General features: G+C 39.8%; 2 protein-coding genes across 2 annotated transcripts in view; both read left to right on the plus strand.

Annotated features, from left to right (window-relative positions):
* msh3 (mutS homolog 3 (E. coli)) overlaps positions 1-1,616 on the plus strand; it is a 43,701-nt gene extending 42,085 nt beyond the window's left edge. The window contains exon 24 of the mRNA XM_080499981.1: positions 1,425-1,616. Within this exon, the coding sequence (XP_080356107.1) occupies positions 1,425-1,506 (82 nt within the window). The 3' untranslated portion in view covers positions 1,507-1,616. The remainder of the gene's footprint in view (positions 1-1,424) is intronic.
* Positions 1,617-3,093: 1,477 nt separating this feature from the next.
* Positions 3,094-19,598, plus strand: part of rasgrf2b (Ras protein-specific guanine nucleotide-releasing factor 2b) — a gene marked incomplete at both ends in the record, with an annotated part of 41,535 nt that continues 25,030 nt past the window's right edge. The window contains one exon of the mRNA XM_080499000.1: positions 3,094-3,369. Within this exon, the coding sequence (XP_080355126.1) occupies positions 3,094-3,369 (276 nt within the window). The remainder of the gene's footprint in view (positions 3,370-19,598) is intronic.

A 19,598-nucleotide genomic window follows, 5' to 3' on the forward strand; every position in this document is an offset into this window, starting at 1 on the left:
TGTCACGGCTGTAGCCCAAGAGCTGAAGACTCGGATCAATGTTACATCTTTCACACTATAATGAATGAACAAATAAACTTCAACTCATGCTTGGACGAACACAACTGAACCAGACAATGCACCAATGTTTGTGGAAAATCTGCAGCAACAATGTACTTAAAGTGAGGAGCTTGTATTTCACCACCTGATAAAATCATTTACATAATCTCTGATGATGAACCAAAGTTATAGACACTTAAAAAAATAATGTTCCAAGAAGTGGAAATACAGTATAAGAAAGATACTGAGGGCAGCTATCTTTTTTTTCTGTTTCTTATTTGGATGGAATGTTTTTGGCAGACCTTCAATACAGTTTGTATGGAGGGTCTGCTTTGTAAATTGTAACTTGAAAAGGTCATTTTTGTACTGACAAAATTACTGCCTATATTAATAGGAGAGGGGGGGCCGTGGAGGGTCTTTTTTGTGTTGTTTTTTTCCTTTTTTTTTTTTTCCTTTTAGGAGGGTATTGAAAATGTATGTACAATATAAGAATACTGTATGCACCACGCTCGTATGCTTATTTGGAGGGGGGGGGCTGTTCTATCCTCAGATCTTAACTTAAACAAGTATTCTTCTCATGAGGAGACTACACTATTTTACAAATGCCACCATGAGCTGAGTTTATCATCAAATGCTAAAAGAAAAGGTTTGGAGTTGTTTGTCTGTGTTCACAGTATCTAGTTTTCCAGTGCCAGCATGAAAATGTCAGGATTATAATTTTTTTAAAATCTAAATGGTCTTTACTGTTTAGGGTTCTGCTTTTAAATTGAATATTCTAATGTTCTTACAACGCAAAAAGATTTTAATTAATATGGAATTGCTGTAATTGTTGATAAAAATCCAATTGTTTTTTTAATAGCTTTTCTAGCAATTTGTTTCGATTAATGCAATTTGAATATTATTCTTACGTGTGCACGCACACACGAATGTAAAACGTTACAAATACAGATAATTGTTTTGTATCATCAAAACATGTTTCACTACTTTTGTATGTCGTCCTCTGTCTCTATTAATTTGTAACATTTCCTCACACAGTAACAGACAGCCTACTGGGGGTTGAATGCTTAGCCTTTTCGAAAGTAATCCTCATCATATGAAGTATCTGTCAGCACTCTGTCAAACCCACAGAGCCATGTTTCCCCGGTGGTATAATCCTCCATATATGAAATATTTCTTGGATAGAAGCCGCATGTTGTACAATAATCATACACAGAGGAGCCGAGCTGGTGGTCAGAGGTGAAGAACAGGGATTTGACTTGAACTCGTTGGGCTCTTAACGGCATCACACCACCGTGTGTTGATCTTCAACACAGAACACGATGTATGCGCTCCAGTGCTTTCATTTATGTGCTGTGTTTAAAATGTCACTTTCTCTATCGTTCTAGGAAGAATAAGAAACTTCTCTCAGACCTGTGGAGCATCTCCGATAGATCATCCCTCGAGGCGTGGCTGCAGTCAAACTGTTGACGTCACTGCAGCAGATTCACAACACACAAAGTCATAAATTGAGCTGCCAGTCGATGGATCTTCTCAGAACAATTACCACACTCACAAACAAGCATCATGGATCAGCGAGTTCAGGTTGGTGTGTGCACATTTTGCAAGTGCGCATGAATTATGTGTGTGAAATGTGAAATCTGTTATTTAATAGTATTACCTTTAAATATTGGCTTTTGATCATGTGTGGTGATTCCTAAATAAAAGAGTGAAACCAATCACACTTGTTGCTCCTTGACTTAAGGACCACAGCTCTGCTGTCGCATCTTACTTTCAGACTCAGTATGAACACAACAATAACAGGATCCACTGTACAACTGGGGCTTTTCATATTTTTAAGATTCAAGTTTGTTCCAATAGTAGTTTCTAATTCTAGCTTAGGTATATCTGTTTATAGATGCTGTATTTATTGGCTTTGTGTAGTGCATGGTTGCTATGAAGTGTCGCTGACATGTGATCCTAAACTATCCATCCTAAAGCGGATGCGAACTTCCAATTAGTAAATGACTCAACAAAAGTAGACAAGACGGTGGTAGGAAACAGGAGTACTTGGTTGAACCTCCACTCATAAAGGTTCCTAAACTCAAAATGCTCCAGTACTCTTCTTACTGTGGGGTGGGAGAGATAACCGCTGTGTTACTGTGTAGCCCTATCCTCAACTGTTTATAGATCTATCTTCTATATGGCTTCTATATTTATCTGATTCAGGGTCAAGTGGCCCTGGAGCTCATCCCAGCTGACTATGGGCAAATGGAGAAAGCACAGGGAGAACATGCAAACTCCAACTGCTGACGCAAAAGTGGAACGACGCCACTGCAGCCATTCAAAACGGCTCAGTACAGCTTTTCTAAGCATGCAACAGTTACTTGTAATTCAAATTAAGTTTCTTGAAAATTTGTGAGCTGCAGTTTTTGCAGTGTGCGGAAGGCATGCTCATTTGAAGACGTTTTACACTTCACTCGGTTTCAGTGACTTAAATAACAAATGTATCGTTTTATTGAACTTTTGCATCCGTTTAGATTTCATCACCCAGTCCCAATGATGAAGCGGAAAGAAATCTCAACATTTGACGAGAAGGCGCGTGAGGCTGCAGCTCTTGCTCACGCTCCGCCTTTAGTTCCGCCAACTCTTAAGATCAGCGCGCAGAGAGAGAGAGAAAGGGACAGAGAGAGAGAGAGGGAGGGAGAGAGAGAGTTAACCACTGTCAAAGCCGATTACAGCGCATCGAGTCTGTGATTCTATCACTGCGTGTCCACTTGAGGGTTCTCCCTTCTGTGCACGGCACGCCTCTCGCTTTCCCCTCTTCATTTATTTATTTTGTAGTTTAGGGACGAAAGGCATTTTTTTTTTCTAGTGCATTGGGACTTGGACACCTTCACAATGAGTTCCTGTGCAGATGCGCTTCAATCAGCGGGGCAACTTTTCCGTGCGCCTTGGCGCGGCTGAGCCGAGCGTCTCGGTGGGAAAGTTTACACGCAAGCCCCGTTGAACATGCGCTCGCGGTGAAAGCTCCGGCTGCCCCACTTTAGTCTCTCTCTTCAGCAACCGCACGACAAAATGCAGAAGAGCGTTCGTTACAACGAAGGACACGCGTTATTTCTGTCGGCGGTCGCGCGTAAAGATGGGACCAAGCGCGGCTACCTGAGCAAGAAGACGACGGAGAACAGCCGATGGCACGAGAAGTTCTTCGCCCTTTACCAGAATATACTCTTCTACTTCGAGAACGAGCAGAGCGCGCGACCTGCTGGGATTTACCTGTTGGAAGGATGCACCTGCGAGCGCGCACCGGCGCCCAAGATGTCCACCACTGGAAAGGAAGCGATGGAGAAACAGGTGAGACTCAGTGGGAGCAGGGCAGCTCCAGACACCAAATCTTCCTGTGCATGAACAAGTTCCAGACCTGCCACATCCTGCTCACACAAATGAGTGCCATTACTGACAACCTGCAGGATATTCTTGCAAACCATCGTTTTTACTATTGACGTCACGGTTTCAGCAGGGAGACCTAAATATAATTTCCACATGGCAGAAACTCACAATACCTAGAAATACTAAAATTTGCAAGGTCGCATATGGTTTCTGCCACTCAAAAACTGACGACATTACTTAAAGAAAACAGAAAAAAGGGGTTAAAGGCAGCATGATGGTGTTGGTGCAGCAGCTCAGCCACTGCTGTTTCAGAGCAAAACGGTGTCAGAAGCTGCAAGTGCATCCTCGCAGAGCAGGTGACACAAGGATGTGCAAGGAAGAGCAGGCTGGTAGGCAATACAGCTTTCCCATGGTGAGTATTTGTCCAAGTACATGAGAAAAATCTGTCACTTCTTAGCAGTCCTGCCTCCTAACATAATAATAAAAACAATGTTTTACTACATTTGGAACAACTTCTGCTTCTATAGATGATGAAACGTATCCAGTATAGGCACAAACCTTGAAATGGTGAGCCGAATAGGATGCCATAAAATCTGCACCATTATAAAATTGTGTAAAAACACCTTTCATTCATTCATCCCTTCAAAGATGACTGGAATGTGATAATATAACATCAAACCATATTGTGTTTGACAGGGAGAGCGAACAGCAGCAACAGGTTCTTGTATACAGGACAGTGAATGGACTTCAATTCCACAACATAATTTCATTTTACAGCTCGATCCTTTTTTGACCACAAAAGAAAATATCTTTATAAGATCATTCATCTAATAAGATATCTTTGTCCAGTTGTGAATTCTGTGGCTGTAACTAATACGAATTAAAACACTGCACTTCCATGTGATATTGTTTGAAATGCTGCTGTGCGGCATTTCTGGTGCCCATGAAAAGCTTTGAGTGTCACTCTGTCATTAGCACTGCTGCAGTTTGTTGATGGTGTCAAGGCTGCATGATCGCTTATTGTGCAGAGGTTTCAGGTTAAACTGCACCCATGGTTCAACACAGACGCATTCCTGTTAAAATCACCCAAACATGTCAGAGATGTCACCTAAACCAGAAGCAGACAACTGTTAATTCAGGTTGAAATTCATAAAGTACAATGAAATGGCTTAGTTGTATAGTATGTTATTGCTTCTGTCATAACATTCTTGTTGACTACAAAATGGTTAGCATGTACCTATTTACAGAATTGCGTTAGCCTGAACAGTGCTCAAAAGATATTTGTAATTTTATATGACACTTAAAATTTTTTTTAGTTTAAATTGGTTATTTTGGAGAAAATTATGCATGCAGATCACAACCATATAATGTGAGCACATGGGTGAAACTATTATTCAGCTGCTTCGCAAACATGCTGTTCAACTACGAGACACGCCTCCCTTCAGAAAGCTCCCAGTGTCCGACATGAAGCAAGGTTGAGCTTGGTTTGGCTGTCTTTGAGGTGCAATTTTAGCAGAACATGTTTCTGTTTTGACACAGTGATCAGTTCTGGTGTGATTTGTTTCAAACCCCCGCAAATTTACCAAGTTTACCTGAACTTGCTTCAAAGCATGACGGATAGGAAGCTCTCCGTAGACCTGGTCTATGATTTTTAAACAAAGATCTGTGGGTTGAAATAAGTCTTGTTTATGCAGCTTGGATTTGCGATTACCAGATCCACCGCTAAATCCTGCTGAGTTGAAAAGGGTTTGACTTTTAAGCCGTGAAATATTGTGTGCATCACTGTTGTGACTGCATCTGGAGTTTATCTCGGTTGCTCCAACATTTAGGTAGACCTTGTTGCTGGGAAACATTTGAATTACCATTTACACAAGCATTTCATTGAGAAAAAGTAAAACATACATGAACAGGTCACACGTATTTAATCCACCATACATCAATCAATGAATTAATTTTCCAAGTAGTGGTAAGAGGTGTCCTTAACCTTTAACTTTATTGTGCGGAAAAGAAATGGAATAATTTCTCTGTGCATTCGCACACATTTTCAGGTGGCCTCAGGGACTGTGTGCACAGGCATCATGCCAATGAAAAAGCGAGGGGAGGGATACACTGCAGTGCATTGATTTATTTTATTTTTTTTACAGTTTGAAAAAGTATTAAGGACATGCCCTATTAATCATATGAGAGGTGAGGAGAGGTCAAAATATCACAAATGCACTAATAATCAGTGCCCAAGAAATATCCAGTGCCAAACAAATTCTCTGTAAGCAGCATTTTCATGCCTGTAATGCAGCCGTTACTAAAGGTGACTAGTAGAGAGCATTTAGATTTGTGTGGAGACTAAATTGCATGCTATTATGGTCTTTGATGTTACTCTTCTATTGTAACACAGTATGGCAATTATAATGTCTTATTTTATCTTTTTCTTCACACATTCACACCTGCTGTCTCACTCTCTCTTCCCTTCTGTCTCACTCTCATACTACAGCTGTGATGTTTAATTAGAGTTATTTTCAATTCGCCCTCAGCTGAAACCTTCTGTGTTGATGTGTAACTGCTTAACTACACGTGGCCGTGCACTGCACACAGGAGGAATGAAACAAATAACAATGACATTTCGTCTACCTCCTGAGACTCTGTGTATGTGTGTGTTTGTCGAACAAGTCCCAATCAAGATGTGTGATGAAAGTTCAATTTAATCTGGGGATTTCAGGCATGCAGATGCTTGTATGACTTTGGGCTGTCTCAGGCGAGAGATGACCAAAGGTGGTGATATCGTTTGTCGGAGGTTAAAAGTGCTGGTCTTGCATTGTGCAGTGAGAAGGTTTCAAGGATTGCAGTTGCCACTGTTGTGCAAACGGAGGAGGCATGAGATAATATTCTGACATTAGCGAGAGCACCTCACAGTGTGACTGCTGCTACAATTTATAACTAATGAAACAACAGTCAATGAGACATTGCGGCTTTACCCGATCAGTGTTTTTTAATTCCAATGGTGGTAAAACATTTAATATTGTCTAGTTTCTCCTTTTTCTTAAATCTTGCCATGCTCATAAATGCTGATAGGACAATAGTTCAATGTGTGGTGAGCTCAATTCAATGATTTTATCATTATTCTTGGGTATTCACGTTTATTGTAGCTTTTATCACTCAGGATACATTAAGAGGCCGTTTTCACTTAAGTTTGTTCATCACATCTGTAGTTTAGAAGGCAAAGGACACTTCCTGTGACTACAGTAGGAGTAAAACTTTGTGATAGAGATACAAGACAGAATGAGTAGAGATTAAGAGTTTGGAACTTGAGCGGTAAAATAATTTTGTCTTTATGCATTCAAGTAAATCTAATTTCTATAGTGCCCAATACTACACCGTCATCTCATGCCACTTGTACAAAGAAAAATGATTCCTCCATGACCAAGCATAAGTGGTGGGAGCTCTGCACAGTTTCGGTCACTGACCGTGGTGTGGGCTCCTGACCGGCTGGGTCAGGGTGGTCCGCTGTGATGGGGGTCCCCCATAGCTGTAGGCTGTGGCTCCTCTCCATGTGGTCAACCCCCGAGGATGGTGTTTTCTCTCCTGGATCATCAGTGCTCAGCCATTCTTACTTCAGTTTTTATATTTTGACATGTGAAGGAAGGAAAAACTCCCCTTTAAACAGGAAGAAACCTGCAGATCCAGGCCCAGAGGATTTTCACTTCAAAAGTAGCTTCATCATTATGACGACCAAGTTTCCAGCATAAGACAGGGTATTGTTCATTTCTGAAAATCATGGCTATTTTGAATGTGGAAGCTGGGAGGGTGTTTGTCACTTATTTATTTCAGTCATTACATTGGTAGTCCTGAATGTGCCATCGATTTGGCATTTTAGTATGACAGGAACAATTCAGAAGATGGTTTGACTAAATGTAAATTATGCTTATTGGACACTTGGAATGATGCTTAGAGTTCACTTAACTATTTTCACTCTCAACAGAGAGTGTCATTTTCAATGTATGATTCATAGTCCACTGAAAGAGGGTAAACAGCTGATCACAATTTCGTCAACAGAACTGTCAAAGTGACATATAAGAACATTTTTGGGGGGGAGGTTCTTTTATAGGTTTTGCAAACCTGCCAGTCCAATCCAATTGCTATGATGATCTTGAGGGTCATGCACCCTGACGAGGACAAATGTCCATGAGGAAGTTTCGTTTGGTGCAGAATCACAGAGACAAACAATTAAAATGAGAGAAGGCCCTTCATATTAACGTCTGTTGCTCTTTTTCATCGCTGTGTGTCTGCCAGTAACCTGCAGTATCACACCCCCACACTGAGCCACAATGCAGCCACGCAAATAACACACAGCCACTGCCTCCCTCTCTTTCTCTGTGTCGTACTCTCCTTTAGACACAAACCCTTCAAATAATTTGGAGCGCATGCACACTCGTCTGAATGGTTTCCACAGTGACTGTGGATGTGCATCGATGCTGAGAACATGCCTGCGTGTGGGAAAAAGCCAATAGACATGGCCAGTGTTGCTATGTATAATTGTCAAACGATCCAGTTAGCCCCCCCAATCATCAAGCATCTGGCTGGTTATTGATCCCGGACAGGAGCACAGTTCAATAGGGGCTGTGCACATCAAACAGATGAGCACAATCCACTGTGTGGCCTGTTTCATGACCGTCCCCATGGGTCAACTTTTTGCTGAGCAAAAAGTTGGAGACAGAAACCACTCAATTAATACCTGGGCAATAATTCATAGAAATAATAGAGGCAAACTATGTGCTAAAAAAAATGTCTTTCCTTTTTCCTTTTTTTGTTGTTGTTGATTCTCACAAAAACAGATCCAGAAACAATCAATTAGTAAGTAGACATACATAGTTTGACTTTAATGTGTTTCAGAATAAGAAAAACTCAGTTTAACATACTCCATATAGTGGGTTGCAGGGTCAAAAACAAAAACAATTTTAAAACAAGAATCATAGTACAACATGAACAACAGAGGGCAAGAAAAAACAGTGATGAGTGTGAATTGTTAATCCTACAGGATGGTGATGATGTTACATCCAGATAAGTCCAGAAAACAGAAGGAAAGAAAGTTGTGATAACTTTTTGTGACTTTACTCTCACGTAGGTCTTCATGCTACACAGGTGTTACAGGTGTTACACCCACTACTAGGTTTTGACTTCAATAAGTGATCATTTCATGAGGTAGAATCACACTGTGTTTAGCACTATCTTCTTAAAATGAGTGTTCCTGGTTCAAGTCCGGGTCCCTGTCCGCATGAGGGGCTTTCTCCAGTTGGTGTGTCTGCTTTTCCTCACACAGTCCAAAAACATTCATATGAGGTTAAGTGGAGTCTTCCTTCGCTCAGTCAGCTGGGATCGATTACTTTCCCCGTGTTGCCATTGGATGAAGCCTTACAGAAGCTAGATGTATGAAGCAGATCATCTTGTTTCAAGAATTACTGGGTTGAGCAAATGGCAAAACAATACAAATCAGAATTAATTGAAGGAGAACTCAAAAACATGTTGGCTTGTGCTGGTTTTAGCGAAATTTCATGTTTTCTAAAATGCCAATAATCCTGATCGTTAGGGTCTTTTCATTGTCAAAAAGGGCTTCGTAATAAAAAAAGGACATGATGAATATTTTTGTAATATTTCTCAATATTAGCCTCAAATTCACAATTTGCCCTGTAGGTCTTGAGTATGCTTTGAATGGTTCAGTGCAACTGCTTTTTACCGAAGTTGAGTCTTGCACTTAATGATGATCTGTCTGATTTGGCTGCAGTTCAGTATACGGACACAGTTGGGGTCCTTTCAACAGTTTCCTTCCTCATTAGGCTTGATGCATGAAGAGGTGGGGCAACGCTTTACAATCGAAGTGTCAGTGCTGACTTCCTGATGTGTCTGCTCGTGTGCATATGTTCATGTAATTAGTTCTTATTAGAAAGCTCCGATAGCTCTAAACGCTCCTCTCAGAGCCTTGTGATTTCACCAGAGCTCACACTAATTGGAACCAATTATTCCTGTATTCCTGGAGTCTGATCTGCTTTTCAATTTCCTTTTGACTTTTCTTTTCCCAAGTGTTGGAGCCTTTATGGACCTTGTTCATCCCTGAATTTGAAGTTGGCATCTGTTTTAAAATCAGAGTCCTTTGTTTAGAAAACTGCCGTAATCAAAACATAATCAGACAAAAAAAGAAAAAAGAAGAGGAGTATACTTTTGTAAACATTCTGATTTTCTTTAAATCCAAAACAGATTTTAAATTTACAATAATACTTGCTGTGCTCGACAGACCATTGTCCCCAAAGTGTCAAACATTGCAGAAATGCTTCAAAGTTAGAGAACATTATGGGCTGCTCCTCAACAGCTGGATGCAGTAACTGCTAATCAAATTCATGAAGTGAATGCAGAGAAGCAAACAAATAGATTTCTGACTACTGAGCCGAGAACCTGCTCATGGAAAAAAGTGGACCTTAAAGTTTCCAAATGGCTTCTGTCTCATCTTCAAATTCGGTTCATGTTCATTGTCTCTCAGTTCAGCTTTTATTAATTACGTATATTGTACCCAGCCAAAGTAATTTTATATCGTCAGGTCAATACCTCACAATAAAACAAAGAAAATTCCACATGGGCAACGAGGGAGAGGAAAATCCAGTCGGGGTTGTACAGGGCTGTAGAGGTAGGTGGTCTTCTTTGTTAACTGGTTGGGGCAAGAGAGTAGAAAAACAAGAGCGTAAGGCAAAACTCATGAATAAAAACCAAATGGGTGAGGTTTATACCTACAGATTAGATACACTCAGAAGGTCCAGAGAGAGAAGAAAAAGTTCTCACCAGAGACTCAATTATATACAATCAATATATGTTTCTGAAAGATTATTCCCCTCAATATAAAAATCAGTTCTCATCACCATCATGAACGCAGCAACCGTATACTAAATAATTCTACTTTGTTTGTTTTACTTTCTGCAAAATAGTGAAATCAGAACATGTTGCATCATATTAGTCTGGCAGGGGTAAATGTGTTTCATTTAAAATGCTAGAACGTGAGTATGTTAGGATAATACATAAAACAGACATCCCTTGGGTTTAAGATTTTCATTTTTGCACCAATATTTCTCTGGCATTTCTCCTTGAGGAGTTGAGCCTTCTGTAGGTCCCTCTGGGAGATCTAGGCTCTCAAGGGCTTCAAGCCGTTGTCCTCCTCTGTGGTGTTGTCGGTCCCTGCATCTATTATACATGTTCCTTTCATCACAAGCTATAGGCGCCGACAAGAAGAAAGGAAAAACAAAGACAAAGACAAAAGAAAACAGACACATTTGTCACATTATTACCTTCAGCATGAGGTAATACAATTGTGAAGTTGCTTCATGTGTTTGTTCATATGAAAACTGTTTTTACAGGATCAGTTTAGGCAATTCCCAAGAATACACGAGAGCAGCTTTATGGAGTGTTTAGACTCCTCTGCTGGTGCATTGTGGGACTCATAGAAGAAACTGTCCAAATCAGTATCTATTGCATAAAGGCAGCGGGATGTTTCCTCCAGGCGATGACATGACAGAGCAGCAATGAAACAACTAAAGATGAGAGCAAAACCCTACTGGTAACAACTTAATTCCTGTATGCAAAATATTTCGCGTACATGTTTTCAGCTGAGGTAATGTAATGGCACAGCAATGAAAGTAAACAGTGGAGAAGAGGAGCTATCATTTTAATTTGTGTTTTATCTCACATAAGCAGCCATGTAATCCCTGATCCCGGTCTGATCAAAGTGCTCTGAGGAAGCTTCAGCAGTTATTATTACTCAGATACAGCGAGTGTGTACGAGTTCTATGGCACAGCCATATACTGTATTATAGAAACTTCTGTGGAGGAAGTGATCAGCATTTAAGGTAATGAAAATAAACACACAAAAAAACCCAACCCAAAACAGCAGGATGTGGGATGTTGATTCAGTGATTGTTGCATTAGCTGGTACATCATTAGCTGAATTCAGTGGTTACATAAAGTGCTGCTGCTGCTGTCGGATTAATGTTTTGTATCATTTCACAATGACAGCGTTGGAAATGAAAAGTGAAATTACAGATTTGGACTTACAGGGATAGACATTTCGAGATGATATTATTTAAACTGATGAGACAAATAACCAGGTAAACAAGAGCAGATTTACATGTATTGCGTTGTGTGACATCCTATCTGTGTTCATCCTTTCCTGGAATATTCCTCCAACTATCTTCTGTGTCGACAGAGAGAACATCACCCACACACATTCACACCTACAGACATCTTAAAGTCCTGAATTAAACCAACAAGCATGTCAGTGTCATATGAAAAAGACAGAGCACCTCTAGTGCATCCAGGAAAGCACAGAGATAACATGCAAACTCCACATTTATGGATTCCACTCTGGGTATCATTCACTCGGGGTTCTCTGGTGACAGACACACATTGATGGCACTTTTTTTTTGTAGTGGGGCTCAAAAGTATCGCTGTTGAGGTTAACATAACTAGACATTGTTAGCCCAGCTTTGAAATAAAATTAAAATGTATCATATTTATTCTCAGATCTTCGGGGAGCGCAAATGTCCTCTGTAGTAGCCCCAAACATGTATAGAAATAACATTTTGTGTTGTTATGTTGGAATTACCTTAGGTCCCACAAATATGTCCCAACAGTCTAATTTATTTTTGTTTAAGCCTTGTTTTTCTTTTCTCTGACTCAAACTAGATATATCAAGTGAACTAGTGGAATGTCTCATTTTAGTAGTTTTGCCAAGGTGGCTCTTAACTGTCACATTTTACTATTTTTATTTTACAACACTGTAAAATGTTCCAACAAGTCCCAGAAGACCAGGAAGAATATCGGTGTTACAGCAATAAAACTTTATCAGTCTTATCTGTGTCAGAAATGACAAAAGCGGCTACATACTCATCCTTTATTGGAGTACTACATTGTTTACTCCAACAAGTACGAAGGATGGCATCTAGTTGTGTATGAAACATTAATCCGTTGTTTAAGGTCTCATATGTACCACGTGAGTGTGAAAAAAAATGCCTTTCTGTACAGTAAACAAATTAAAACCTCCCTATTTAATTGAGTGTGCAAGGTTTTCATGACAACTGCAATCAGTTGTTTTTTGCTTGGGTTTTTTAAAATTTTTTTATTATGCTTTAGTCCTTAAAGCATTTTGAGAAGCTCCATCCAGCACAAAAAAAGACATTATTGCCCCTGTGGGAGCATGATGAGCACTGAGAAATGAGAGGAGTATAAAGAGGAAAGAGGCAGATTGTGAGTCTGATCCAGAAGATTGGTGGGTGGAAAAACTGAACCCACTCCCTCCTCTTCTCTCCAAAGTATCTTCTCACAAATTGCTTTTATTGTCTCTGAAGCTGGGTGATTATGGCTGTACATGGAAATATGGAATGAACCGTGGACCTGTGAACATGGCTATTTTCTATATTATACTTCTTTAATCACTCTCACTGGGTCCAGTTTTGAAGTTTTCTAGTTTTCTTTTATTTGTTGTCGCTCTTTAAATGACCTGACGCTTCCTGTCCATGGTCTTCTCAGGCCTGAATATTTTACAACTACGAAGTCAATAATCTCTTGCGTTTATATTTGAAGCATTGTGTTCTCTCATGAGCAACAGGTGGTGTGACACGATCAATTTTAATGGACTTTCACAATTACAATATGGGCTTGTTTTGTCATTTATTTTCTCCTTTTGTCCCTGATCTTTTACAGAGAAACACAGCGTACATCTTCCCACACGCAAGCAAGAAATTCCCTCTATGGATTATATCGGTTTCCAGTATCATCTCACATACACAAATGCGCCGTGCCTCTGTTTTGTTTCTCTGAAGTGCTAATTATCACTCAGCGGGACTCAGTATCACTGAGCAGTCTTTGGTTCACCACAGCAGCCCAAAGGTGGAGCCACATGGTATATAGAGTTAAGACTAAATGATTTCCCCTTTTGGCATGTCATCAGCACATATCAAGCTGAGATGGGAAGATGAGGAAAAAGATATCATTTCAAATCTGAAACATGTCTGATATCCACCACAAACACTCTGCTTCTTGTCTTTTATTCAATTTTCTACCATATTCAGTTCATACTTTTTTTTTTGCAGCAATGTCATTTTGTGGTGGCAGTAGTTTATATTCAGCTCATTGATGTTTCAACCGCAATGGTTTAACTTTCATTTTTTAGATGGAACAGAATTGCCACAATCAAACAATACGTATATATAGCAATGAGATCTAACAAGAACCACATAGTGGTCTTAGAATCTCACATTTGATTCAAGATTTTGGTCGGGTGGGCTTTTTGTGAGGAATTTGCATGTTCTCTCTGTGTGCATATCGTCTGGATACTCTATTCTCCAAAAACACATACTCTATTTTGGATATATACCATAACTATGTGCAATTCTATTAGGTCCCCAGAGCTGTGAATGTGTGCGTGGTCTCTGTAGGTTTTACCAGTTCTATGTGTACCTCACCTTCACCCACTATTGACTTCAGAGCCCCATGATCCAGAGTTGGATAAAACAGTATAGACGATGAATATGTGGATAGATGGAGACAAAAATAAGCAGTCTAATGATATTTATTTGGCATTGAATTTGTGACCAAAAATGAATATGCACGTCCACATGGTCCAGCAGAAATGAAACCGTACTTCTTTAAATGATCCTATTTTCATGCTTATATTTGAAGAATCATGTCAGTGGCTTTGTTTGCTCATTATAGTTAATGCAAACCATGCTGGATTTGTCTTGCCTTTCATGCAGCATTAGCTGGTATAGCTTGAATAATTGAATGGTCCCTGCATCCCTATTAAACTGGTATAGAAGAGGAATGGGTTGATGGATGATTGGATCACAGCTTAGCATTGCTAAAGCTTAGTATACATCTGTCTATTTTTTTTATATACATACAGCTGTTGTTATACTGTGTATCCAGCCAGTGATTGAAGCTTGCACAAGTCTTGCACTTTTTTGTCAGGGGGTAATAAAATTGAGATTTTTCACATCAACCTGTAGTTCAAGTTACCTGCAAGACGACTGGATTCACACAAGGCTTTACAAAAGGCACAGTCAAACATATTTTTGACGATGATTCAAAAAACCAAACCTGTAGCATGTGTGTTAGCAACCATTGTTACCATTTTGAAATAATTTTCTGTTTTCAGATATTGCACTATTGTCTTTTGTGAACACTTATTTCTTAGATAATGTCTGAAGACATAATAACTAGCACACCTTGTTGTTTTGTTTATTCTCTGGTGAATTATTACAGGATAACTATAGCCGTGAGGGTCATCCAATCAACAGCTAACCCTTTCTTTTTTCCAAAGGTTTTTTCCATTGAAGATTTTCTGATGTTTCTCTATAGCCAATCTGATGCATTATATTAAATGAATGCACAAAACAAACACTGACATAAACCATGTAGTCACATACAAGCACACTCAATGTGACTTTCCTTGCAGCTTAACTAAATCCCTTTTCTGGATCATGTTGTTGTGACTACAGTAAACTGTACATGAGTGATTTCATCCTCAATCACCTATCATCCCTTAATTTCCTGCAATTTTCATCAATCATTTAATCATTGAAAACACAGCTCTGGCTACAAATGGTGTTTGTAGTCAGTGTACCCAAATACCCCACACACACACACACACACACACACACACACACACACACACACACACACACACACACACACACACACACACACACAAAACTAGAATTAAATTGCTTTTGTTCAATCAGAGACTCTAAGAAAATATTCTAATTTATTCAGTACAGATATAATGTTTTCTTTTAGTAAAGTTTTTGGGTTGCAGAACGTTTCCTCAGTAACTGAGCCATATACACCAATTATATCCCTCGACACTGTTAACCTCTCACCTCCATTTTTTATTTTACTCATAACTGAATACCAGTTTTCAGTACCAGTCAAAAACTACCAACTTCTTTTGTATTCAGCTACTGACTCATGCATGACTAAATGATCCAAAGTCAGCCTGTCCTTGAAAGCTACAACAAACAAATTGTTGTAGGTCCACGAATATAGCAGATTGGAAAACACCATATTTGTTTAAGAAGGTACCTAAGGTACAATATATCTCTATTAGTGTTTGAGTGCTTGAGTGTTCGCTGTTTGCTTATTGCTGTTTAATCACACTTTCAGCCCTGCAACTCTCTACTCATTTAGCCACAGTGGGAAACAGACATTTTTAAAACATTCAGTATTCCTGTCTCTCTCCACCCACTAAAACAAACATTATCAAAGCAATAATCACTGGTCTCCTTGAAAGGCTGAGAGAATTACTGAAAAACAAGATCCAAGTTATTCTCAACCTGTTGTACGGGTAGCACCAGTCATATATACAGCAGCGGAAATTTGGACATGAGACCGGTTTTGAGAGGATATTAACCGGACCAAGGGCATTTTTATCGGTAATGGCCGACGTATTTCGCGTTCACTGCTACTGTAGTTCAGGTCAGCCATAATGGTGGAGAGTTTGATATTTTCCCAGGTAGTAGCCTACACACTGAAAGGTAGAACTAGTGCTTTACAACACAATTTGGACTGAGTGAAAATACCAAAGCAGACTGCAGTGGTGCATCATTAGTGGCTATTTCAGTCTGTAATCATCAGTAGATCCCAACAGTGGTTCTGTCATCTGTGCTTTTAAATATTTATAACAGCCGAATATTTCTGGATCACCCAGCTATCTTTTGCTTAATGAATGTATGACTATCAAGTCCGGCTTCGGCTTTGGGTCTTTAATGTTTAATAAAGAGAGAAAATAAGGTTTTATTGCAGAACCGCATTAAAATAAACCTTAATTGTGTGTGTGTGTGTGTGTGCGCATGCAGTAGGCTTCAGTCGGCGTGCCTGTGGCTCGGTTGGTGGACCAGGTTGTCCACATCATTTGAAAGGTTGCAGGTTCGATTCCCTATAGTGTCCTTTAGCAAGACATTGAACCCCAAACTGCTCCCAATGGCTGGGCTGAGTGCCCTGCATGGCAGTCGCCTCCATTGGTGTGTGAATGCATATCACTTTGGGGGCTGCTCAAGTGTTTGAAAAGCACAATAAAAGTGAAATCCCCCTCTCAGTGGTCGTACGACACACTCTTCTGTCATACTCTCCCTCTGTATGGACATTACTGAGATCACAAGTTTAAGGTGAGTGGTAAATCGGTTGTTAGTGACACGAGATGGGAGAGAAGAGCAAAGAGTCGCTCTCTCCTTGTTGCCTTTCTCTTTTTATTTGTCTAAATGAAATTTCTTTCAGTACAGTGAACGCCCTGAGGGATGGAGGCTACATTTGAGTCGATTCGAAGGTAGACTAGCTGGCAGTCCTGAATGGCGCTGGAGAGTTTAGAGGCTCCATGTTTACAACGCAGTGAGAGCTGGAGTATCGCTTATTACGTGTTTTTAGCCAGAAATGAGTTTGCAACCTCCAACACAGCATCCAAGTTCTCCACCATGTACAGAGAATCCTCTAGAAATAATGAGCTCTTGTTATTACAGTAATACAGTGTAATTCATTCATTTTTTTTAATCCAGCGATGCAAGGATGTTGTGTAAAGCATGCAATATGATTAAACTTTAATGACTGCTTGTAGGAAATTGGGTCAGTGATGCCACAAAGGGAATGGTACAATAGCAGCATACAAATGTAGGGGAACACATGTGCAATTAGCTATTCAAACATTCAAAGTGACAACCTAAACACATTTTAAGCTACAAGCATAAACAAGAAGAGGAATTCAATGCAGAAGGAATAAAATATATAATCAATTCATTCTTAATATATCATACATTAACAGTGTTGAATACTAAATATTTTCAGGGCAACATAATTATTGTATTATCATCCTTAGGAAAAAAAAAATCACAATCTTTGATGGAAAGCTGATGGTTAGCTCTCTCGCCTTGTAAGGTCTCTGGTGTGAATGGCTCTTTGTGTTTGCCTCGTGACGGACCTGCACCCACAGTCAGCTGAGGTCTCCAGAAGGCCTGATCTACTAAGGGGTTGTATGTATAAAACCATTCGCCAACGTGATATTGCGTGCGAGCACTATGGAAGCCGATTTAATAACAGGGTGAACTGAGGCTCGCACCTGACAGACATGTACACAAACACATACAATTCATTTAGTGCATTTTCTTTCAATGTCAGGCATGACCCCCCCAGTTGTTCAGAATACTGGGAGGGTTTATGCTAATAAGTTTTTTATTTTTGTTTTTTTGTCAAATGCAGATTTATTTGCTATAATTCTAAGATATTTTTAATAGCTCCTTCACAAACACGTTCAACTCCACATTCTTGTGCTTGTGGGGGCTCATCACTACACTTAATCATTTCATGGTGAGCAAGCAAACGAACTCAGACCGTTTCCAGCGGATTGTTCTGGTGTAACGCTGTGGATGCCACTCACGCTTTTATTCTCACTTACTGTAAGATGGACGGAATCATTCACAAACATGAAAAATGTTGCAGTTTACATTGTGCAATGAATAATGCAGTGCTTATGAACACGTTTACCAGCGTTTACAATTCAGCACTGCCTTTACAGATTACTGTTCTTGAAACCTTGGTAACCTGTGAAAAATAACTCTCTGCAGTGTTACAACATAGCTGGAGGCGTCCATTTTTGTAGTGCTTTGCCTCTATGTTGTGTTTACTTTCGTTTTTTTTCTTAACTCTGTGTTTATTTGAAGGCTACACACTGGTGTAGTGGTTTGCACTTCAACTTCAGAGCTAGAAAATTGCCACTATGAGTAAAGGCTGAGAACTGTGTGGAGTTTTCCTGTGCTTCCTATTTCCTCCCACAATCGAAAGCACATACACTGGGCGAATTAGTGTTTTTAATTGAATGAATGTGTGATTGTGGTTCCGAAAGTACATAGTGTGACCTGCATTTTAACATTACAGTATGTTATCTGGGATCAGACTGTATGTTGTGCATAGCTGTTTGAAAATGGATAGATGTAAGTATATTTTGCCTACAGAACACCCACCAAAGCAGCAATTATATCCCAACACTCTTAGTTCTGCTTTCATCTAACTTAAAGATTATGATTGTTAAACCAAGTACATATAAATGGTATATTTACTCCTCTTTTCTCTCTACTACCTTCTTTATGTGAGAAAAATAATGGTCACACACACTGCATATTCAAAGAACCTAGATAAATCACTACTGAAGTAATGTTAAAGCTTTTGTGCTTATATTCTTTGAACAGGTGGTGAATGTCAAATATGCTTGATAAGATAGGAGTTTATCCTAAACGTTTAGATTCAGATAACATAAACTCAGATTATCCATATGAAGCTCTGGAGTTGCATTAGCAATTTTTTGTTTACTTTCTACTCGGTGCTATTTTATTCCCATGTCTAAAATTACAGGATGGATCACTAAAAGTATTAAATGAATAGAGGTGACAGTGAAAAGCAGAAAATGGAAGTGCAAAACACGGCGGAAGCATCAGATATCACGGTTGCCATGGAAATGTTATCTTGTTAGGTGGTGACACAATTTAGAAATATGTAGTTGGTTAAGGAATATTATGTAACAGCTTACTCTCTCTCTCTCTCTCTCTCTCTCTCTCTCTCTCTCTCTCTCTCTCTCTCTCTCTCTCTCTTGCTCGCTCTCTCTCTCGCCCTCTCTCTATCACTCTCTCTCTTTGTCTCTTTTTGTCTTCATCCCTCTCCCTGTCAAAGACTGTTAGAGCACATATTATTGCTGATGTAATAAAATATAGTCAGGCAGTGAATCGAAATGACAGATACATAAAAAGCAGGGATGGGAGAATGAGGATGGAAATGAAGGGAGGTCCGTGTGTGTGTGTGTGTGTATGTGTGTGTGTGCGTGTGTGTCAGTGTGTGTGTGTGTGTGTGTGTGTTCCAATAACCTGTCCCCTACCCATCCCCACTGCAGGGGCCGAAGCCCATCTATTTCTCCTGCGGGCCAAACGTCTCTTCTCTTGGCTGTGTTTGGTTCACTGAATCCTTACTGGGAGAGACATAAAGAGATAAAAGTATGAAGGGATGTGAGGATGGAGGAGGAGTAGGAGGAGTGGGTTTTTTTGACAAGAGAAGTGAGGAAGCCGGTTGAGCGGGGCAGAAGAGGCAGAGTGGGATGATAGGTGGAGAGCAAAGAGAGAGAGAGGGACGAGGAA

Source organism: Blennius ocellaris (genome assembly GCF_963422515.1).
Source record: "Blennius ocellaris genome assembly, chromosome: 7".
Taxonomy (NCBI): domain Eukaryota; kingdom Metazoa; phylum Chordata; class Actinopteri; order Blenniiformes; family Blenniidae; genus Blennius; species Blennius ocellaris.